Source organism: Struthio camelus, chromosome 14 (assembly GCF_040807025.1).
Source record: "Struthio camelus isolate bStrCam1 chromosome 14, bStrCam1.hap1, whole genome shotgun sequence".
In the NCBI taxonomy this organism is placed as follows: domain Eukaryota; kingdom Metazoa; phylum Chordata; class Aves; order Struthioniformes; family Struthionidae; genus Struthio; species Struthio camelus.
In genome coordinates, this window is record NC_090955.1 from 16,858,812 (window position 1) to 16,883,657 (window position 24,846).

At 37.6% G+C, this 24,846-nt stretch overlaps 1 protein-coding gene across 3 annotated transcripts in view; it reads right to left on the bottom strand.

Moving 5' to 3' along the window:
• Nucleotides 1–24,846, bottom strand: part of CACNA2D3 (calcium voltage-gated channel auxiliary subunit alpha2delta 3) — a 476,420-nt gene that overhangs the window by 273,867 nt on the left and 177,707 nt on the right. For all 3 annotated transcript variants that reach the window (XR_696027.2, XM_068907198.1, XM_068907199.1), the window contains exon 5: nucleotides 20,083–20,245. Coding sequence is in view for 2 of the 3 variants with exons in the window: in XM_068907198.1 (XP_068763299.1) it covers nucleotides 20,083–20,245 (163 nt within the window). In the remaining variant the exon portion in view is untranslated. The remainder of the gene's footprint in view (nucleotides 1–20,082; nucleotides 20,246–24,846) is intronic.

The window sequence follows — 24,846 nt, forward strand, 5'->3', positions numbered from 1 at the left end:
TAGCCCGATGGTACAACTTTGGCTCTTGCCAGGCAGGCAAGACTGTAGTCCAGGTGTTTCCAAGTTTACAGTTACTCTAATAACAAGCTGTGATTGAGACACCACAAATTGGCAGACAAGAGTGAGTATTCTGTGATATTGTATCGGTTTGTAAAAATATGCTCCTATTTCAGCCCCCTCAAAATATTGACTGGCGAGGATCAATTGGTCAGCATTTAGTCATTAGAGGACAGAACTGAAGCACCAACATCAGAATCACATTCTGGGTCCACTCGAACTTTCTGTTACCAGTTCAAGTATTGATGTTCTGGTTCTGCTCCGATATACAAGTTTTGATGGAAAGTTCCAATCACTAAAAAGAACAGTGGTCTTACGGGGTCAGCATTACAGTACTGAGATTCATTCAAAACAATGACGTATTTCAGAGGGTTTTTTTCTTCTCTTGGAAGTTTCTCTAGAAAGGTTTCTTTAGAGGAAAAGCAAAGAACTTGTCATCCACCTCTACAGGACAGTAAGTTCTTGGTACACTCTTCACCTGTATTAGTGAAAAGTCAAGCTAGTCATTAATGGAATAATTCCTTCTTAATTTATATTTAAAATAAACTGTAGTGTTTCTTAGCAACTTATGTTCAGATCTCATTCTAAGACTGTGCATGATACCTTAACGTTTTACAATATCAGTTTGTCAGATATCTTTTATCCTGAATTCCTCAGAGGCTCATCTTTAATAGTCTTTCTTACAGAATCTGTGTTATGGTGCCACTCATCTGAGCAGAACCTCCCTAGGCAGAGATAACTTCCATTAAATTCTGCATTCACTCCAGCTCCATAAGATCTTGAGACAACTTCAACTATCCAGGCTGCTAAGCTCTAACACTGAACATGAAACACTTCCACTGGCATTTGAAAAATATAAATATAAAAACCTTACATGCAGGTAGTTTTTCTTTTTTTAATGAATGCCTATGAAAATCCATGCCTCTACAGTAGTGAATTACTTTTATTAGCTCATCTCTGAATACCCACATAATGTGTTTATAAATCTTTACTATGGATGAGAGAACTCTACAGAAACACAACAGGGAAAATTTTTCCTGAACATGACAGTCTGAGCCTATATTCTGCATTATGTTGACAACACTAATCATCCAAATGCTGATCACTTAAAGCATTAATCCACTGACTGAAACTAATAGGAATTTATAGCTGAAAGGAGCATTAAGCAGGGCATTTTAAATTAGAGGGCACAATTAAAATGCAATCTATGATGAGACAGGTTCCTTTAAAGTGAATCCTGGTGACAATTTATTACCTTCTTACACCCTGCATATCTATTATGCCAGCTGTAATTTTTGCAGCATGGCAAGAGGGACCTGCAAGCTACATTTTGCTCATCAGCCATTTTTATAAAAAAGCAAATTAGGCCACACTCAGTTTAATCCTTACAATACTGAATAAAGGAAAGTGAAGTGAGAAAAAAAATATATCCACAGTACCAAGGTGAAGGTCTACAGCCTACAAATGGAAACTGGGTGTCTTTAGTGGCTTCTGTATCTTCAGGCAGAAGGATCTCAAGACCAAGCTCCTCACTGTAAATTTGATAATGATTGTTATGCAGATGCATCTCTGTACACACATGTCATCCTAAATACAACCAAGTTCCTGACTGCTTATCCTAGATAAAAATCTGGAGGCTCATCTTCTAATAATAGATATGTTAAACTTCTTATCCTGGCCAACTTCCAAATTTAGTAATTACGTTTTGCTTAAATTGTCCCCACTACTTCATTTAGAAACAGTATTCTTAGATTTTTATACTGCTGGTGGATGTCACCTGCATCCCTAAAATAGTGACATTTCAACAGCTGCTAAATAAATGTTTATGAATATTTGGGTATTTGGGCAGGGAGAAACAAAGAAAATAAGATAAAAACTTAATATAAATGCAGAATCATTAGTGTGATATTAGGAGGCTGATTCAAAGACAATAAGTGTAAATAGCTTCTGCCACAATTCTTGAAACACAGTTTCTGCTTCTGCTTCCTGGGAAAAACAGCTAAAATATAATTAAAATATTCTTCTTCCCCGGCCTTCTAGATAGGTTGGATTGCAATTACAGAGGATTTTGTTCCAATTCTGTTTGTGTAGATGCTATCTTATTTTTTATTGATATTTAATATAAAACCAGCCCCCAGACAAATAGGTACACTGATAGTAATCTGAAATATAATTGCCCAAGAACAGTACAAACACACGTAACAATTAAGTTGCTGTCACAGATACTGCTGACCCTAAGAAACAGGGCTGAAGACTCAACCAAGGTGTGCAGACTGAAAGACGTACAACAGCATGGCTAAGGCTAGTGCTGGAATGAAAAGTATTTTAATTCACAGAAACCATGAAAACAGATAAAGGTAAGTCAAGTCTCTGGAAAGAAACTAGTATTTACATATTAATAATGCATTTTGCCTTCTAATTATTCTAGCAAGCTTTATCAGAGATAGGGGACATCTACTGAGGAACTGAATGACTATGAAGGAGATGCAGGATTCTTCTCTTTGTTGCCGCAATCTGCTTTATTACCAAGAAAAAGCGTTACCAGTCATCCTTAGGGTTTTTTCTCCTGTTATATTGCATGTGTAATATAATTATTAATTTCTCCTGGAAAACTGTCAGAGATGCAGGCATCCAAAACTCTGTTCTTTCTTGCAATAGCTGACCTCACTGGCAGCCCCCAACATTGCAGAGCAGTAACGTCATACAGCAAAGCAGTATCAGCACAGCCTATTGGACCAAGCACTGGAAAGGAACACAAAATCCAGCACCTTTTTGGCTTAAAGATGGCAACAATACTAGCTTAGTTTTGATGACACTGACAACATATTTAGTCTGGTCATATTTTAAGAACAACAAAATCACATACTTTGTTGGGACATACACCAACAATCTAATGATTATACCACTCAACACAAATATGAATGCTTTTCAGGGTGGTCCAGCCTTTTCAAGAACTGGGGCTGGATGCCAATTTGGGCAACTGCCTTTGCTTTCTTCTCTCTTCCCTCCCCTTCGGTAATGCAGATGCACCAGCTCACAGATCAAAGCATCTGGCCATCTGTACACACAAAAGAAGGTGTTTGTCTGTTTTGCTTCATGTGCTGAGAACCATTCACCAATGTCACGAATCACACTCCCTCCTTGCACATATATGAGGTGGCAAAGGCTTCCAGGGCCTGATCATGTAGAGGCCCAGTAGTAGGCAATTTCAGCAACCAGCACTGCCCTAACAGCGTTCTCCTTCTCCTTTGAAGTTGCAGCAGAAGAACTGGAGTACAGCCAGATGCATTTATTTTTAGTCTGAGTTTCATGACGGTTGGGTTTTTGGTTGGATGTGTACATGTATGCGTATGTGTGTTTGCACATGTGTGTTTTTGAGTGAACAAGGTGGTCTGAATCTCAAGAAAGTCTGGAACTCAGCTTCAGTTCATTCGAAAGCCAGAACTGCAGCTGTAAAGTCCTCACTAACACCGTTCTGGGATAGGGATTCAGCTGTGACTCTGAGAATTGCTTGCCACCTAATGAATTTTAAAAGACTTCCTGCAGCAAATCACTTAGGTCACCCATTCAACCACTGACCTGGTTCAGCCCTGCTTAACTTCTCAGATATAACAGCTAAAAGCAACCAGTATAAGGGTAGAGCAGCCAAGCGGTTGGAGCAAAGCTCTGGAAACAGGATACAAGCAGGATCTATGAAGAAAGATCATGGCTTTCTTGAATCGTAGGAGGAGCTGGAGCACAAGTCAAAGGCTTCAGTTCCTGGCCATCCAAGGAAGAACTGCAAATGCTGCTTTAAATAGAGCTATTCTCCCCCAGCAGCCAAGCACCCAGGGCAGCTATGCCTACCACTACCAACTCAGGTTAAAACCCAGTAATCCTGACATGATAAATTGATGTCAACACAGGTAACGGGATACTTCTGTATTTTTTAAAAAATATACTACTTATTTCCACATTTTTTCAGGATATTAATTAAAGACTATGAAAACTGAAAGATAGGTGACCTAAGAAAATACCAGACCACAGAGCTCGAGGATGCCAGGGTAATGATCGAGAGACAGGGAGAACACGGAAAACTAATGCTAGAAAAGGTTTTCCATGTAGGAAAGAGAAAACAAATGCTCAGAGCACAGGAATAAACCAAACTGAAAGGAGAGCCTGTATAGACAGCAAATTCATCATAGAAGCAAAACTAGTTTTGAAGAAAGAGCCCGTTCTGACGCATAGGAAGAAGAAATTTCTGCGCAGGCTGGATGGAACTGTGGGCATCAGCGACCAGGAAACTTCCATCTGTGCAAGTGACAGGAGAAAAAACGTCATGACAAACAACACAGGGAGTCAGCAGAACATACTGCAAGTTACAGGAAAAGAAAGCAAACGTCATTGCTGCTAAATGAAGCCAACTGTGCCATAAAGTATTTAACACACAACATACCAAAAGAGACAATTTTAGCGCAGCTGCTGTCAGTGATATACGGCAAAGAAGGTACAGCCTTGAAAATAAAAAATCACGCTTACAGAAATTGCTCAAGGATAGACCTGTTCACAGATCAGTTAAAAAAAAAAATTAAGAGAAAAAGTAACCACACATCAAAAAACAAGCCTATGCATACCTGTAAATTAACATTTAGCAATAAATTGCTAATTATTATTGTTTTGATATTTAAAGAGAGACATGGCCAATTCAGTGTCACCATACAGTGCAGGAAGGGTGTTCCACGCTGAACATCAAGAGGGAGATATTAGAGACCTAATTTTCCCCACCATACCATGTCAGGTGCACTCTGAATCTTTAGAGAGAAATATCTTATCATGTAAAATGCATCACAATCATACCGAGCTACAATAAGCTATTTTAAACTCTACTGCTACATTTGCAGGTCTATCAATACAGCGTGAATACATATGTAGGCGGTCTGACAGCAGAGTTACTAGTCTGTTTGCATGACACGTCACTGCCTCTCATCCTCACAAGCCCATGGTCCCTGCACGTCTTAATGCTTTCAAAGCCTCGTGTAGTGCTTTGGTCTTGAGCAAGAGACCCTTTGCACAAGTTCAGGAGAACCGAAGTTCTGCTCAAACAAAAATGGTTGGAAAAAGCCTCACAGATATGAAAATGCTCAGCTGCTTCAAAACCTCTGAAACTACTGTTAAAAAAATACAGAAACACTGAACAGACACACAAGTGCATCTTAGGATGAATACGTTGCAGAATCAGTTACGGATTCTAAAACAATGTTTGGTCCTTTACAAAAGCGCCAAGCTGTAAGAAAGACACCTAGATAAACAAAGTACAGACAGTGTAAAAATGCCTTAGTAAGTTTTCAGCCAACCAGTTTTCTGAAACAGTTTATATTCTAGCCAAGTGTGCTAATACTTGACCAGAAGAGCAGGCTGTCTTTTTTCCCCTCTTCACACAACGCAGATCCAAGAAAAATCAAAGAAGGGTCTGTGTTATGTAGCAGGATAGAGAGGCAAATAATTACTGTACTCTAAAATAATAGATAAAATGAGTAAAATACAGCTTTGGATAGATGTATATGATTCTTTGCGTAAACGTCAATCTTCTCTGCTCCATACTAAACAAAACCTACAATTTTTACATTTGCCATATAACCGTTTCATCAAATGTTTTTGCTTAAATTAGTCTTGAAGGTTTTCAGAAACCCAGAAGTATTCTGTCAATTACCACTAACTTTAGAAATTAAGAATGCTTTCCCAACACAGCTCAGAAGGGAAATAATGCCTTGAAAATGTTTAAATAAAACAAAACAAAAATCAGATGAAAGTCCCCAATACATTCCCAGCACATGAATTCAATCCATATTAAAAAAAAACCTTGCATAGAATCATGAGAATTTTTTTCATTAATACATTCCACACTGAAAACTATCCTGAGTTTTTTAAGTAAATAATAGAGCAAATATTAATTGTTTATTCATATTAAAATAATGGAATAAACACAACTAAGGAAGTTAGCACTCTAAAAGAGAACAAAAATTATAATTAATTTTCAATATATATACTTTTTTTTTTTTTTTAAGAGTATATTACTATGGGAAGTAGCTTGTGTGCCAGAAGTTACTGATTAACAAAAGCCTGCATTAAATTTTCTCCAGACAGGTAGAAAGTGGGAATAACTGCTCTCAAAGAATAATTAGACATATAACACCAACAATATTTTTAGCATTATATATATTTGGATAGGCTCAGAGGTTTGGGGGGGTTTACAGAGTGTTTACACAAAAAGGGAAGAGAGTAACAAAAAAACTCAAAATCAATGTTTTTCCATACTCAAAATGCAGGGGATAAAGGTAGGAAAAAGGACACTTTATGTGTAAAGTGACTGAATGTATTTGAATTTTGAGCAACACAAAGGGAACTGCTTTTGGGACACGACACTGGTGGTGCATTTAGTAAATGTCTCTTAAACCTGTTTTGGTGGAATTTATTCCTATTGCTGATAAAGGAAACAAAATTATGAATTTTTTTTTGCAAACATAGTAAATAAATAATGCCTGGCTTCAGCAATGATTTCTGCTCCAAGAAGGAAAATGATCAGCAAGGCAACAAAAATCCACTTCGTTTGACAAAAAGGGTTTATAATTTTTTTTTTTTTGGAGAAATTTAATTTTCAATTTTTTTAAAAATTTAAAAATGCACTGTTCACTTCTGATCCCGCAATGCAGCTTGTGTTTCTTGTAAAAACTTCCCAGCACTCCTCCCAGACTGGCTATTCAAGCAAGCAGCATGTTATGGATGTACCATTAAGAGCCCAGCACAGCTGGATGAGGACATAAATTAAGCCAGTCCAACCTGTTTCACCGTCTCCTTCGTGGTTCTGCGGTTGTGAACGTCTGGGGACGGATCCCACACCTCAGTGCTGATATGCTTGAGGCTTCTTTTTCGTTCTGTAGTGCTAATTGTAAACAGGCCAGGAGAGAACTAGCTGCACTTGAGGGATGCTCTGGTAAAGAAGGTAATTTCCAGGATAATTGAAAGTGGGGCTGAAATAACTTATCAGAGATGTAGTCAGGTAAGCACAAGCACCCAAAACATAATATGCCTCCAAATCGGAGGTGTTGAGAGCATGCAGAGTATAACAGGGCTTGGGTTAAAACCTAGTTTAAAAGGCTGAATTAACTATAGCTTAAGAAGTACTCTCTCCAAGTTCAATAAGCTCACTGCGGTTCAGAAGAGGCTGCCATTGGCTTGCTTCTTATCCCTACTCTCAGTCTAGCGATGCTTTAGCCTTTGTGCTTCGTTTACTTGACTCAAAACATTTGTCATTGTAATTCATGCTCTTTCCCTGCAGTTGAAAGGGCTGGGACACCAGTTCTTCCATTAGTCGTTCCCACATAACATCCATCGAAGTAACGGAGCAAGGGAGGACAACATTCGGTTTGATGACATGGAGCCAAGATGTTTCCTAGCAAGGTAGGCAGTGGTACCCATGAAATTTAGGGCAGCAGCAATGGCCGCACTCGCTCTGCACACAACACCTACACGTGAAGGCCAGCGCACAACGGGGCCGCGCTTAGAGACGGCGTCCGGCACGGGCCGTCACAGAGCCGTGCTGACGCAGGAGCGGGCAGGAGCCCGCTCATCACCTGCGACTCCACGCTCAGCAGCGGCCTTTGCAATGCTTTCAGCTGAACTCGCTGGAGTGAGTTTGGGGGGCCCCGCACAGACCTCCAAAGGGTGCCGTGGATATGCCTTTCTGTGCACCCCCACGCAGGTCACCTGCGGCTTGGGCACAAGGGGACCAGGGCAGCAGCATGAAGCTGCTGCTGCTTCCTCCCCTTCACAAGGGAGGCGAAGCACCGGCTCCACAACCCCTCATCGCTCCTCAGTGAAGTTAATACTCAGCAGAGAAGTTAATACAGGAAAGGAAAAGATACGAGAGAAGACGGAGCAATTTTCTGCTGTTATAAGCTAATGGCAAATTGTTCTTGCCCCTGGAAGTGGGGGAGGCATCGTGATTAGCAGAGGTATCTCAGGTCAAAATGCCTCTTAATATATATAACACGCACCTAACACACCTTCACCGGCTCACGTGTCAAAAGGCAGCCCAGCCCCAAGCAACCAGGGTTGAGCAACAGCTGCTCAACAAGGAGAGGTGGAGGGCTGCGTTTTGTTGTTTTTCTTTTTTTTAAACAGAAAAATTTAATGTTACCATGTAGCTTGTATCTGACCTCTAGTTGCCATGGTGATGTGGCAACTAGTACGTATTAGAAATATATAGATTAGATCCACAGCCAGAGACAGACAGACCGGGATACAAAAAAGATAAAGCACAATACACATCTGGCGTGATGAGGCCAACATTTTCAAAAGGCTTGTTGTTCAAGACAGAGAATTAAAAAAAAAAAAAAGAAAAAGGGAGAGAAAGAGAGAGAGAGAAATCTGTGAAGCTAAAGCCCTTTGCAAGAACAAAGCAGCAGCCTGAGGAGACGCTGGGAATAGGATCTGAGGCAGGATTTGAGCAAAACCAGATGGAACAAGTGGGGAATTCTGCACATCACTGTCCAATAGCCAGCAAGAGTTAAAACAAAGAAATATGGGAAGATAGGAAATTCCTGCAACCTTGACTAAATCAGTTAAACTAAGAAAGTTCCTTTTAAATTAAACAATGACCAAAGTTAGGAAGACAGTGCAAACACTGTCCTAAAGATCTTCAAACGTGAAGACAAACAGTTTAGGGGAAGGATTTCAAAATATAAATACAGTGGTCCCGAACAATACGTGGCCATGACTATTTAAATAACTACTCCAGGATGCTGGATTTTCAGAAGCACAGTCCATAAAAATCACATACGACAGTGACAGACAAGATTTTATTTCTTAATTTCACACCTTGTAGGAAAAGGGTTTTACATAACTGCTACTTGCAGATTATAATCTTTCTGCATCACTTGAGAAATGAATTTTTTTAGTTCTAATATTCTAGAAAATAGGTAATCTCAGTTTGACAGCCACTTGGAAGGAGTTGATAGGAAAGTATGACTGAACGATATTCATAGCTCCTTTTAAGTAGCAAATTGAAAAAGCTCACTTAATCAAAAAATGGCTGTGGTTCATCACATTTCAATATCTTTTAGGGAAGGCTCTATTACACTCAGTAGATTTTTTTTTCCTATGCAAGCAACTTTTGATTACCGTCTGCATTTATTGACTTGTAGTGCATAAACTCATCTTTTAACAAGCAGTGAAATTCATGCTATGGAAGTGCCATTTGACATAGGTGATATTCTTTACCAGTCTACAAAGTGTTCAAGCAAAACTTAAAGGTAACTTGTGAAGCCTAAGCGTAAGATCTATATTTGCAACATTGGTAATGCTAAAGCAGAAGACATGGACATGGAAAGAAGGGAAGCTCAGAATGGTCTTGATGCTTTGGTTACTAACGACACAGAGTTCAGACTTATTCTAGCTATAATGGTTTTTAAGGCTATTCTATTTTTTTTTAATCTTTTCTTAAAGTGTTAAGTGATGCAGTTAATCATGACAGGAGGTGGGTAATAATTACAAGTAAAGAAAGAAAGAAAAGATCTACAACCCAGAAAAATAATAAGGGAGGAAATAACTGATTGCCAACTTTCCATAATAATCACTAGAAAAACAAAAAGCTTTTAAACAAAGATTTAAGTCACATGACACTGTCTATACTTTCAACAGCCTGTAAATGATAGGTGATAAGACGGACAAAGTGTGGCACAAAACACAGTATGGCCATGTTATAAATAATCACATCATGCCCAAAACTCTGAGAAAGGGAGATAAAGCCCATTTCTGCACAGGAGTATCATAAGTTTATAAAAGACCACTAAACCAAACAGGCCAAAAAAATAAGCCATGAAAGAATGCTAAGTATGGGCTTTCAAACATGGAAAGCAACTGAATAATGATAACACTAAGAAAAATTGAATTGCAATTCATAGGAAAATATAAGACATTTCTAATTGTCTTCTCTCTGAAATGAGCAAAGTTCAAATATACTTTGTGACTTGTAAGGTGCTTTTTAATCACTTTATTTAAGAAATCCATGTTTACTGGGAACGATTACTGTAATCGAGTCAAAACGGTTGCTAATACTTACATGTACTTCCATTTCAACAGCATAGAATTAGTGTCAGTGCAGTATTAATGTAAGAGAAAATGTATTGACTTATTAATCAAGATTTCTTTTCTTCTTTTTTTTAACAAATTATTGAACTTTTAATTGTATTTTACATTCACAACCCATTTTTTTATTTAATATTGATGACACTGCTTGAGACTCTCAGTAACATATTGTGTGCCTTATGTTTGTTAGTTGAGTTGACATAAACCATATCTTCTGTTGACAGAAATGTTTGAAAATATTCACGGACTTCAGCATCCATCACAGAAGTACTCGCAGTTATGGAAGCCCTGATAAAATCCCTCCCTGTACTTCAAAAACCTCAGAAGAGCAGCTTTAGCACAGTGCGAGAACAGAAAGGAGAGAGAAAGCACACACGAGAAAGAGTGAGCGAGAAAGCGTGCATAACAGCGAGAACATGAAAGGGAAAGAGAGAGGAAAAGAAATACTTCTCTAGATTAAATTTTGATATTACTACTTTTATTTCTCAAGGCTGCAGATCAGCTCTTGGACTGTTTAATATTGACCATGACAGCTTATTTTCTATTTTAGCTCTTTTTTGCCAGTAAAGACACAGCAACATCTTGTATTAAGGCTACTAATTAGGCTACCTGTACTTGACAATGTGTAATCCAGGTCACCCTATTTCCAGTTAACCACACAGCCCAAAAGAACAGCTTTACCACCCCCTGCAAACCCTCAAACAATCACTGAGGATTTAGAGAAAAGGAATTGTTCACTTGCCCACACTCACATTATTTTCCAGCTTCTTTAATACAGATCTCCCACATAATACACATACATTTTCTGATTCAACAGCAAAACAGACCTGATGTTATAAAAGTAGCTTTGTTAAGCACCTGCCAATTTATTATAGCAGAGATTTTATAAACTAACCAGTCTCTGGGCTGCTTATAGGTTTTTGGCAAAGACAAGCCAATGTGATAATAAGGAAAAAATTCCTTCCTAGTGCCAGAAAGGCAACTAGCAGAATGCACATAATCACCATAATGCTACAGGTAGGATAGAGGGAACTGTTTCTACAGAAAGATTTTTAAAAGTCAGCTATGATTACATGATTTAACCCACATTGTCCTCCTGCTCCCCTCTCAAACACATTCCAGTAGGGAATGAAGACTTAGCCAGTTACAAAATTCATAAAAACATGACTGCAACCTCAAAACACATTTTCAAATCATGTGGCAGTACTATGAAGTATAGCTTGGTTGATGCAACAAAGGACAGGAAAATTCAGTCCTTTACACTGGTAGCCATTAATGAAATGTCACACAAACTTGCAGGACAATGCCAAGAGAAATCTATTCAGCATAAATAATGTCAACATTAAAAAGTAATCAGGGTAAGCAGTGTGCTAAAGGTTCATGTAACTTTCTTAATTTGAAGTGTACTCATACACAGAAAAAGTTGAAACATGTGCAACATACAATACAGTATAAACCCAACTCTGTTATAAACGAAAGCTGGAGAGTAGTTTTCCAAATTCAATGCTTTTGAGAATATTTTATGCTTTATTTTGACATGCTATCATTAGAATCAGTAATTGAATCGAACATAACTCTCTTCTCCCCACACAGAGCACACTTCCTCCCTGAAGCAGAGTCCATCCCCTTTTAGGTGGGGCAGTTACTGACAGCGGGTTTCTAAAGATAGAAGATGCATTTGACTAACTATCTGCACGTGCCAAGGTATTGGTACTTTAATATACGTTCAGCAACAAGCAAGAAAGCAGGAAAATGCTTTAAAGCACCTTCCTGGATCAGAGAGTTCTTTATGGAAAATAGCCATTACTGTAGATTTGATTGTATGCGAAGTCATGTAACGTGCTGCTTGTGCGTGCTGCCCGCTGAATCCTGCACACCAGGCAACATTTCACCCGTGGCGCTTCAGAGGCACTAACCAATTCTCTTTGCACACAGCCGAAGGATTCTTCCAAAAATCCCGTAAGGCTGTCCAAAAGACTAGACGTTTCCCAATTCAAACTAATCTGAATAGACATCATTGTAAATCACACTAGGAAGAGATGTTTCTAAAACTGGGTCGGTTGTTAAGAACAAGCTGACTCATTTGTAGCAGTACGGGGCTGCTGTTTGCGTGCACCCGGAATGACTGGTGCTAAGTCTTACGCGTTATTCAACCCAGGACTTGACTAGGAGTAAAGCAGGAGAAGCCCAAGCAGAAAGATTTTGGTGCCAATTCCAGAGAACTTTCAGGCACATGCTGCAGTCCCCCCGCACCAAAGGCAGTAGCTCAGCAAGTGTTTATAGTTTAAGACTGTGAAAGTCAATGGGACGTCATTGTGCGAAGGCAGCAAGCACGGGGTGCTGCGCTGAAGAGCACTAGGCTGCTGAGCCAGACTGAAAGCTCTTGCAAGGGTCACAGAGCGCAAACTGAGAAACTCTGCCCCAGGCTATATAATGGAATCCCAATGGAAATAAAATATGGGAAAACAGGCAAATGCCATAATATTGAGGTACAAAAACTATGTCTCTCCAAAGTATATCACGCACTGCACAAAAGGAGGATAGTGCAGAGCTGCAACCTAGCTATTTCTGGATGGGAGGCAAAATAAAGATATTCACCTTGTGCTGCACCTCAACAATTTAAATTTATTGAGATTTCGGGTTTGATCCTTCAGCTATAGAGCCCTGCTAGCATAGTTATCTTGTGTTCACAGTATTTCCATGCGATATTGCAGTAAATCACGGAGATATGTCAGCCCCTTTTGCGCTAAGAAAGGTCTCTGCCTAACTCTCCATTCAGCATAGATATGCCTATGTGTCTTTTCCTCTGACATGTGTTACAGTGATGTACACAGAAATACATTAAAAATAATTAAGAGCATTTTAGAGTTTGGAAATCTGTAGTTTATCTGGTAATAAGTTTGCACTCTTTCCTCAGGGATTTGTAATAAATAGCAAAAACTCACTGGATAAGTCTTGCAAAGCTGTAGCATGCTTTTAATTTCACTGTCAGCTGTGTTAAGAGGATGAAGGTTTATCCTCTAGGAAATATTCCTCCATTAAAAGACTCAGTGAGTAAAACAAGATTATATATAGTAAACTAGAAATGAGTACAAAGGCAAAACCCCCATTAGCTTAAATCAACTTAGCTAAGCTCACTTCCTTTCTACTGGCAAGAGAAATTATTTTTCACCTCTAGTTTCTTTTTAGGACAAAGTCAGACATGCCGCTCAAGCTGCATCTGATCCCAGTAAAGATACCACCTCTTCCTCAGTCTAACTCCATTTGCACATGTCTACCTCCTCCTCCATCTCTGTCCAGAGCTGGCTTCTAATGGGAAGAAACAAAAAAGTCTGTGTGAGGAGTAAACGATACATGTTCACCAAAAAGCACAAAACAAGGCCCGAAGAACCACTTTCATCTTTGTGTCTTGTTGGGAAGACAAAGTTAGGAAACTGAGGCAGCAGCTACCGAAAGAGATAAGCAAAACCGATCTCATTCCAAACTGCATTTCTATTTTTAATTAAGAACATTACTGACATTTTCTCTCTCTCTCTCTCTCTGTGTGGGTGGGTGTGGGGGTGTGTGTGGATGGGTGGGTGTGCACGCGTGTGTGTGCGCATAAAACATTTTAGTCCAGATTGAAACTAGAAGTAGAGATACAGTGCATATTTTACGAGAAATAAGGTTTGAGATATTTTTATAGCTGGAAAAAACTCTCAGGCACAGAGGTCTGTCTTTAGATCAAAATTTCTTACAGTGAAGCCATGACTACACTGAACAAATTTATTCTAAACAGAGGTTCAATAAAGACAAATTGTTTTCTGTATCCAGCTGTGATTAGAAACAATTTAGCTTTGTTATTCTGCTTCTACTGTGAAAAAGCCTGCATCACTTCACTTTTTAGTGTGTTTCTTTGTATCTAAAGGTCTGAGTCGGATCCTGTTTACCCACATATAAACCAAAGTTAACTATTCAAAGCAAACAAATTATAGAGGCATGTACCTAAGGTATATTGTCTGGCCTCCTTCTGAAGATCTTGTTATCTACCCTTGATTCCTATTCTGTGGCTATGGACACAGAATTTTGGATTTTAAGAAGTTCAGACTACTTAAATTTAAAAAAAAAAAAAAGTGATTAAACAAAGACTTTTGGTTTTATTGACAATACATATAGTATATCCATTGTTCTTGTAAATCACTACCAATTCCTGCACCTCACAAGCCACTCTGAAAACATCCTTACAAGTCTAAGTCCCAGGAATATTCAAGAAACACAGAAATAATTCCCCAGAAATTGAAAAGTATTTAAAAGCCTTCCAGGTAGGCAGATACCTGCTCTAGTATATCTGAGTAGCTGGCTATTTGCATTCCTAAGGATGCAAGAGGTAACTGCAGTCTAACACTGATTTTACAATACTATGTCCTTGACTTCAAGGAGTATCACTAGTTTGCACCAGTACTTTAGATAAAGGAGAATTTAGTGCCAGCTCTGAATTAGTTAGTGAATTAGCCTAACTCTTGTTAACGAGGAACACCACTAGAGGAATGAGAATGCAAAACGTACAAAACACAAAGCCTACAAAATGTTGAAAAACTAATGGAAGAAAAGTACAGTCAAGAAAGACAGTTTAAAAGACAAGGAGAACTGCTAGTGTCTGGGTATTTCTGAAGTACAGAAGAAAAGAGAACCTGGGATTTTCCCCTTTCTATCAACTAAAAATGTAAAGCTTACCTTATTATACAAACAAAGACTGACTGCAAAAGCTCAAAAAATAGGAGCAGTTTTCAGCTGATATTGAGTTAGTGTATTCATCAACATCCTCTTGAACTTCCTAGACTTCATGCAACACTAATATAAGCATATGAGATCCTGCTGTGTGTCACTTCTGGTTCTGTACTGTGCCATATACTTCACTTTTCAGCAGGTCTCATATTTGAAAATTTTCTGAGTGTATGTCATCAAGAGGCAACCACCCTGGCTTTGGTTTTATCTACATTCCATTGAAATCCAGAAGATTAAAGAAAATATTTCATATAGTATCATATTCTTCAGTCTGATGTCCATAATCATCTTCCAAGAACCAGAAAAAATGTTGAGCAGATAAACTCAATAGAGGCAACTATACTATTATTGACCCCAGCTATAGGTAAATAACATTGTGACATAGACCTGGGAAAACAAAACTGAAATTCTTCAGTTCAGCTTCAGCATGTTCTTTGGACAGAGGATGTAGGATTTTACTAAGACAATTCTCATATTAATACTAAGAATTCTCATATTAACCAAGGGGAAAACGCTATTCTGTTTTAATTTTATATGCTATCAATACCTATAAGATCAGATTTACAGTGTTTCAAGGACATCTTTCATCATTTCCTCACGTACAAAAATCTCTTACAGAAGCCCACTTTTTTCCCAATGGCAAACCTACTGCCGGAAACTACCTTCTCCATGGACAGTTGCTAGAAAGTCCACATTCCAACTGCCTGCTTTTTAATCATGTGTCACATTACCAGGTTCTTCTAAACAAACTACTAGTATCTCAAAAAGCAACAAAGTAAATGTTGAAAACATGTAAACTGCAAATCATTAATCACTTTTCACTGTCATTAATACTTCTTCTGTAATAGCTGTTCAAAATATGCCAATTGATATATATATAAGTATATCTGAGTTTATTTGGAAGGTGTATCTATGCAAGTGTGTGTGTGTGTGTGTGTGTGTGTGTATACATATATACACACGTGCACACACACACATATATATGTCTGAAACAGGTAGCCTACCCTTATATACTATAATAATAGGAGAGAATTAAAAAATGAAATTAAAAGTTAAAGCTTGCTTTGGTGCCAATATATAATCCATGTAAATAAACTTTATAAAAATAATAGCTAAATTAGACAGTCTTATACGCAATTGTTCTCACACACGAATTTCTGTCTTGGTCTTGCATTACCCAAACTGGATTCATATTAACTCTGCATTTTCCAAAAATGTAAACTTTCATGTTAAAATGAAAGCAAACTTTCTTCCTCCCTTCCTTCTCCAGCTATGAATACACACATACCATACAGCTGTTTAATCCACTTAAGAATTTCTTTTTTCCCCACTTCTGTCAGAAAACTGTACGCAGGCTGATAACTGTAAGCTGTAAAATTTGTAGAGGGAAGAAAGAGTTACTGTTTGCTAAAAGAGTTGTCATACAACTTTTTACTTAATCTCAATTATTTATTCATTGTTTAAAGGGATACTGCCTTGCAAATCCTATGGGTCTGGGCAATGAATACACTTTGCTTAAAGAGAAGTCATAGAATGAACAGATGGATTTAGAACAGATTTAGCTTGCTTAAACGTTTCAAAAGCAAAACATTATCATAAACAGTTATTGTCAAGGAAAATGAAGGAGGCCTATTTCATCAGAATGTTCTGCAGTTTAAGTAACTCAATATGCCAATAGGTATTTCTTGCAAAAAATGGAAGGCTAATCTTGCTGTGGAACAGCTTAGAGCTGGGAGAGGTCTCTGTATATTGACACACAAATAAGCACACTTTTCTCTAAAGCATAATCATCCCACTTCTTTTTCTGAATTCCTTCAATATAGGATCATTATAGAAATGCTGAAACAGCACTTTCTGAAACATATGCCTTTATAGGCTTTATATTCCAAAAATCAGTATCTTTGTATTTGTGACATTAACTGATGTGCCTTATACGGTATGGAGAAGCCAGGGGTTGGGGGGGGGGGGTGAGAAAAGAGAGGAATAAACACAAAGTGAGACCACATAAGAGCACATCTGCACCCAGACCAGCTCTTTACATTTTATAATGATGTCAGAATTAATAGTGCTGTAAATGCAAAACTCTATTTCTTTATTAAATTTACCATTTCGCTTTTTCCTGTATGTTTACAGTATGTACAGGCAATCTGTATTCAAAGATGGCACTGAAGTTATTTACAGGCTTACAAATTTGCTTGGTTGCCTTTGTTTTGGATCTTGTTTTCCTCTTCAAAATATTCCATGTTAAATTTTAATATCATAGCTGTGACACTCATGGCAGTCCAGCTTTCTTGGTTTCATCACAAACATTGTGAAATTTCCTCCCCTTTTTTTTTTTTTTTTTTTTTTAACATTTTCAGACTCTAGACTTGATAAGTTTCCTTAGAATAGGTAATTTTTAATTCTGTTACTATTCAGATTTTTAAGCTTTTCTATGCAGAGGCTGAAAGAGCCAGAAGACACAAGAAGAACAGCAATTGTATTTAAGTCTATGGTTTTAAGCCAATCTCATTCTTTTAGATCCCAGTTAACGGCCGCAACGTTCAGTTTGGCAATTCTCCATTTAATCTTTCACAGATTCTACAGCTGGGAGGGATCATTATGATCGTGCAAACTGACCAGGCCAAAGCATTTCCCCAAAATAATTCTAGACTACATATTATTCAAAACAATCAAACAAAAAAATCTGGTCTTGATTAAGGGCTTCTAGAGGAAAAAAGTCACATAGCCTATTGTAAATGGTTTCAATAATTAACCATAATTAAAATAAATAATAAAAAATCCACAGCTGAGCCCAAATTTGTGCAATTTGCTCAGTAACTAAGCCAAATTTCAGCCATTGGATCTTTTAAATCTTTAACAGCCAGATTATAGAGCCAAGTATTTATAATTAACTAGAGATCAACTAAGTCACCCTTTAATCATCTCGGGGATAAGCTAAATGGACTGAGCTCCTGGAGTCTTCGATGAGCGAGTCCTGTGATTATCCTCTGAACCTGTTGCAAATTATCAATATCTCTCCAGAACTAAAAACCCCAAATCAAGCAACACACTTTAGAACTAGCTTACAAATGCAGATTTCATTTTTCTACGCTGACTTGAGAGCACTGTGTTTAAATAGTCAATGATCACACTAGCCGTTTTCAAATGTGTGTCTGAGCTGTGGTTTTGCCTACTAATTCAATAAAATAAAATATAACCTGGAAATAAACAGCAGACATTTTCCAGAGGAATGGCATTGTACAGATACCTGGTTGTAAACCTATCAGTATCTCCTGTGTGTGCCCTCAGGCTGGGATTTAATTAACTTGTTATCACATCACTGCATTACAGAACATGAGAAACGAGCACTGAAAAAGCTAAGTATACAGAGCTCTTCTTGCTAGGAGTAATGTTTCCAGACGCTGTCAGTCTCCAAGCTGAAACTATCATGCCCATGTATAAGGAAAATGTCAGCAACAAATGAGATTTCTGCAGGTGGAATACATTTGAATGATAAAAAAATGTGTTTCTGCAGCTGCACAGAGCGATGATTTTGGCTGGTTTGAATTAGACAAAGTGGAAACAGGAATCATCACAGTGCTCTATCTACCCTTCTCTCTAGGCAGCCTCTGCATTAGAAGCCAAAACAAGATGCAACTCCTTTGACTTTGGCCTTTATCTGTAATTAATTAGCATATACAAATGGATTCTACACATAGCAGTACTACATATCATGTAACTGAAGGTCCTTTCGTTTTACTGCTCTTGCATTTTCAACTATTCAGGTTAGTTTGCTTCTTCAGAGAAATATGATTGCCTGACCGCTCTATATCCCTTTGCAACCACCATTTTTCTTTCTTTTTGATTTTATTTTAATAAGAACCATAATACATGTATATGTCCATTCTGGAATGAATTCATTACCTGAGAGGTTCAATTAAATAAATATTAGCATACTAGCATTTCTACAACAAAAATGATTTGGTAGTTTTAGAAGCTTTAAGCATTTTCTAAATCTCTTCAAAATATCCCATACTAATCATTTCACAGCCTTACAAATACTCCCTATGAAACTTTGTTATTTTGTAATCCCTAATTTAAGACATAACTGGACGATTCCTGGCTTCTCAAGATTCTCAAGTCTGAATTATGACTTAGAAGAGAAGTTGTCATAGCAATCACTTCTCCTACCAGCCCAACTCATTTGAACTACTTCTCTTTCCATTTGTGATTACACAATATCCTTGCACGAATTGCCACAATTGCTAGCCTGGAATGTATTATGAGGAAAGCATTTAATGTATTTTTAGCTGTCTCTTAGTATAGTTAAAACAGCGAAGAGGAACCAGATAACGAGATTAGGCAGTTCTACAGACCAGTGACAAATGCTCTGCAGACTTTGTTTGGAAACTTCTGTGCTTTCCTTTATAACTTTTATCATTGGCTTCAGAAAAATGAATAGATGAGTGCTGTATGAGCACAGTAAGATCACTAAGTTCTGCTTCCTGATCTAATGGAAGCAGCAAAGGGAAAATGAGCAAGTGTTTCCGAGCTCAGTTTGCATTCCTTACTTTTAGATTTGAGTACATCACTCCTAAACAAATCTAATGTAGTTATTAGCACTTTCTGCTATAAGTGCCTATGACGTGTACCCAGGGTAGTAGATATCTTCATATACTTTACTTCTCCTAAATACTAACTGAAAACTTACAGCAGCTGTGTATGCAGTCATATGCAGCAAGGAGTATCGCTAAAAGCTTGAGAGTATAAATCTAATGAAATATTCCCCACCAATCTATCCTGTCCCTTTCAAAGGTGCTTCCAGCTCCGCTAAGCAACAACTTCAGATCACTATTCAACTGATCTAGAGATTCTGGAAACTAATTCAAATGAATAAGTGTGTTCGCCATGGCAGAATTTATGTTGCAAGTTTCATATACAAATACCATATTACATCACTACAGATTTTGCCATAAAACAAAAGAAATTACAAAACTGTTTGCCTTTTAGCGTTCCTTGCCTGAAAACTGAGCATAATTGCAATCTGGAAAACACACAATATATGGTTAATCAACAACTTCATTTTATAAGAAAAAATGTTTCTAATGTATGTTTGGCCAGTGGAATGATGAAATAAAACAGCTCTTATCTTACCTTTATTGTACATATTAGTTGGTACTTGGACATCACTCAGACTGACATTCACAGGCAAGTTATTGAAGTGGTCATTTGGCACTAGAATAAACTCTTTCCCCAGTTCCAGATAGTTTCCCTCTTCATCTCGCTCATTTATGAGCACAGCATTGAAGTATTCATACTGCAACAGAAATCCACATGCAGTATTCAGAATTCACATTCAGTACAAAAATACAAGGAGGTTTGAACGTTGTAACATATGCATTTATCAACTGATTACTGTTTACATGCATCTCCATCTAGAACAGAAGAACAAGGTATTTTTATTATCTCACACACTCCCTCTGCACTCCTAGTAAAGGTATATTTCCGAAAACAATTAGAGATTGATCAGGCCATCTCAAGAAAACCTTATATTGCCTCATATCTCTGGCTGCCCTGAAAACATTAAGAGCAGCCCAACTACCACCTTGAATATAAATGACACACAAAGTGCTCTAGAGTTGAACCATTTGCTGCACAATTATTTAATAGTGACCTCTCTTTTCAGCTTAATATTTCCATCAGTTCAAGAACTGCCATCAGTGCTGAACTTAGCCTCGACAGACTAAAATGTTCTTACGTCACAGGAATATTAACTAAACCAGTGATAACAATGTTTTATAGGCTTTTTTCTCCAAAAAAAGAAAAATATCAGTCTGTGCTTACCCCTACACTGACTGATATTTCTTGTAGGAAAACACTGATTTCATGAGGAACTTTACAAATCCAAATAATAATCCAAATAATAGGTTTCATAAAATCATACATGCTGAACATGGACGCTTAAACTTAGCAGTGACTTAGTTTGAACAAGAAATTATCAGCTGCCTGTTTACAGATTCCCAAAGAGTATTTGCCCTATATTGGACAGAACCATAACCAGATAAGCAAAAGCAATTTAGATAAAATTATTGATTTTTTTTTTATGACCTAGTTTAACCAGAAATTCTATCAGGCTCTGAAGGCAAACAAACAACAGTGAAGACTACTTTTTAACCTCTCAAACATCCTTAATCCTTGGCAACAGTTTTCGTGATATGTTTCTTAATAGCAACAGATCAAAATATAGTGTCATTGAAGTCTCTCATTAATTTAAATCCTAGTCTCTGCCCTAAAACTCCATTTGATTCTAAACATTATTTAGACATGTACCTATACAGTTTTTACAAGGATAATTATGAGATCATTTACAAGGCTATCACAGACCAGCAGGTACTTAAAAGGCTTTTCACAAACACCATTTTTCAGTTTGATATGCAGCTAGTTCTACTCAACTAGAATTAGTTAAAAATTTTACTGTCTTATACACTTTTATTGCAAACCTTGATAATTTACTCAGTATCCTAAATGGAGGCTTACATGGCAAGCTTTCTATATACTGCTTTTATTTTCAAAATGGTTAACCTGTGGCTTAGATTTTAGATGAAAAGAATTCACAGTATCTTAACTAGATTTTGAGCACCTTCTGTGTAAGAAGACATAGAAATATTCAGACAAACTCAAAGTTCCACATAGCATTGATCGCAAATAACAGACTGAGACACAACAATATTTGAAATTCAGCTTAAAATAATCTGACATGATTAAACATTTGATCTTACAGTCATTTTCCTTTAATTGGTTTATACTGAGACAAGTCAAAAAACCTGCTGCATGTGTCATGAATACATACAACTAATGAATCCTAAATTCCTTGAAAAAATGTCTTTTCTTTGCTTCAGGAGCTACAGGTAAAGAAAACAGCAGAGCTGTCACTTAACCAAGCTGCAGTTTCTTTAAGTAACGCACATGAGAATTACCCAACTCCCTACATATGCCATCCTTCTCTTCTAAGATATACTACTTGGAGGATGCCACTGCTATTCATTTGATTCTTTTTATACCAAACCTAAATGGATGAACAAAGATGAGAACTTTCAAGAAACTTCATTTCTCATCCTTTCAGGAAAAGCCTTCTCCCCTCTGTTCATTATATCCAGGTTCATCAAGGATCATCAGCTGTTCTGCATGCCTGTCCAGGTAGGACAGCAGCTCTTTCACTCTACTCTTTCTGCAAAAGCCAGGGAGAATTGGCAGAAGACTGAAAGCCCAACTTGTATTTCCCACCAACATAAAGCCATGCACTAATGACTGCTGCCCAAGCCTACTCCAGTTCCAGGCAAGGAAGAGGTAAGCTGTGTAGCTTTTCCTTGGAATAGCATGTAGTATCTCAGTCAGAGAGAAAAGCTGATAACCCACCCCTTGGGAGTACAGGGATCGATAAAATTGCACTGCGCGCTCCTTTCTTGCCAACCGCCTCACTCTCCAAGCCCACCAGACAGCTAAGCTCCAGCAGGGTGAAGATGACTGTACCATTCTTGTTTCCCCGTCCTCAAAGACATGCATTTGTTTTCCTTTTTCTGTGCGGAGCATGACAGCACCTCCACAATTGCTCAAGCTGCACCTAGGCCCCTCTGTGCCTTCCATCCTTGTCAGAAATCAAAGCTGTTGTCTTATAATTTTTGAAGTCCACCACTGAAAGCATTCATGAACATCTGACTCAAAATTTTAACACAAAAGTTGTTTTTAAATATTATACTGTAAGGAGAAGGTGAATACATTTGCAGAGAAAAGATTCTATACTAAAATCCGTAGCAACACACCTTTTCCATTTAATTGAATTTTAATTCTGTATCATGGGATAATTTCAACTGTAATTCACCTATGAGCTCAGTGATTTCGAGAATGTGAAATCACTTGGCTCACAGCTTTCATGATACTTGGAAATGGTAGGAAAAAAATGGCCAAATACCAGACAAGACTGTCAGAATATATTTTGCTATGTAAAGCTCAGCAATCACCCCTAAAAGAACATTATTTCCTTTCATTTACTGGGTTATTTTTTTTTTCCCAAGGGAATTCATTAGCAGATATCCTCCTTCATCATGTTCTGAAAGTGGCAAGGCTAGCCAAGTATTAAAATCTGTTACATTCTAAATAAATTAAACCACTAGTTTCACAAAAAAGGGTATTTAGGATTGCTTGTTTCTTTGCTTGATTTACTATTCACTGATTTATTGGCCTGAGTCTGTATTTTCTCTTTTCAATTTTTAAATGCGTATACAATAATTTTATTATTTGTATATTATTTTTAAAGCAAATCGTAATACAAAAGAAGTTCTTATGACATTACAGTTAATTTATATTTTCCCAATCTTTCCCTATCCTTTTCTGCAAATGAGAAGCCTACAAAAACAATATTTAAGACACAGTTCTGCATGTTCTAAGCTTTAAATATAAGATAATAAATGCAATTCAAAGAGACTACTTCTGAAAAAGATCAGAATTTATGCAGAACTGTTATATAGTGGGTTTTTTTTTTTTTTTAATGGGGGGGGGGCATTTTGCTTCCAAGGAAATTACTGAATATGACAGCTGAAAGGTGGTAGAAGGAAAATTATAAACAAAAATTGGATAAAAAAAATAGTAAAGCAAATCCATCTGGCATTCTGTCACTACATTCAAGATAATGCCCAGGGGAAAGAGGATAAAGTCCTATTTACTGACAACACAGATACTCTACCTGCTAAGCTCTAAGGGCAAATGACTTCAATTTAATCTTGTCAGTAGAGGTCAATCTTTGATATAACCTTAACTAGGGGAGCTCTGAATGTGTACAATAGAATGTGCTAAAAACATATTAGCCTAATAAATAACAAATAATTATTTAGGTTGGGAGTATTGCCAGGTTCTACTGTGACTTGGCTGCCAGGTGAGTTTACACTAAGCTTACACATAGACTTGGCACAGCAAGCGATGGACTGGAGAGAAAGCATTCTACGGAAATCTCATTCTTGTGGTGTATTATTCTATGCAATCTACATGCATCTCAAGATGTGAATATGAACTTTTATATTTTAGTGCATTTATATTTGCTTTTGAGCAAATGCATTGTATTTTATACATTTCTTAACAGCATTTGCATCACTCTGAATGAGTGAACCATTTTAAAAGCCCCCATTATGCAATATCAAGCTATACCTGGGCTCAGCAAGACCATAAGTATATGGAGAAATAGGAAACTCAGGTTTCACATGATACTACTCTCTTACCCTTGCAAAAAAGCCTTCCCAATGCAATCCAATACAAACTGATCAGTAGCGCTCAAAAGAACCAGCATCTGGGCCATCCTTCCTCAGCAAGGGGCTGAACACATTCGAGAGCCATCCCAAAGAACCATGTTACTAGCAGGCTGCAAAACCCGAGGTTGCTCCAATATAGTGCTACATTCATAGTAGACAGACACTTACGCGGCGGTTAGGAGCTGAATCACAAAATGGTTTTACAGGTTCATTCCAGCTGACTAAAAAAGGCAAGCTTTATTTTAACACAATGAGAAGACAGGCTTCCAGCCACAATACAAGTGTGTGCTGGCTGATCTCTTAGGATGGCTGGCACAGGCATATGTTAATAGCTACAAAAATTAATGTTTGGCAGAAAAATTGTGTGAAAACACAAGGTTTGTGGCATGCAAAGGGAACCACAGGGTTAGGCTGAGGAGGAGAACCAAGCTACAAGGCAATGAGCAAACTCTGAATCTATCTGTTCCAGTTTAGCCACTTATTTTGGCGTAATAGCTCAGTTAAACAAGCATCTTGATTATGATGGATACCTTGCTGAAACAAGACACCAGCAATTTAGATATAGTACTAAAAAATATTTTGAATGTCTTGCATTTTTCCAGCATTGTACAAACTGCAG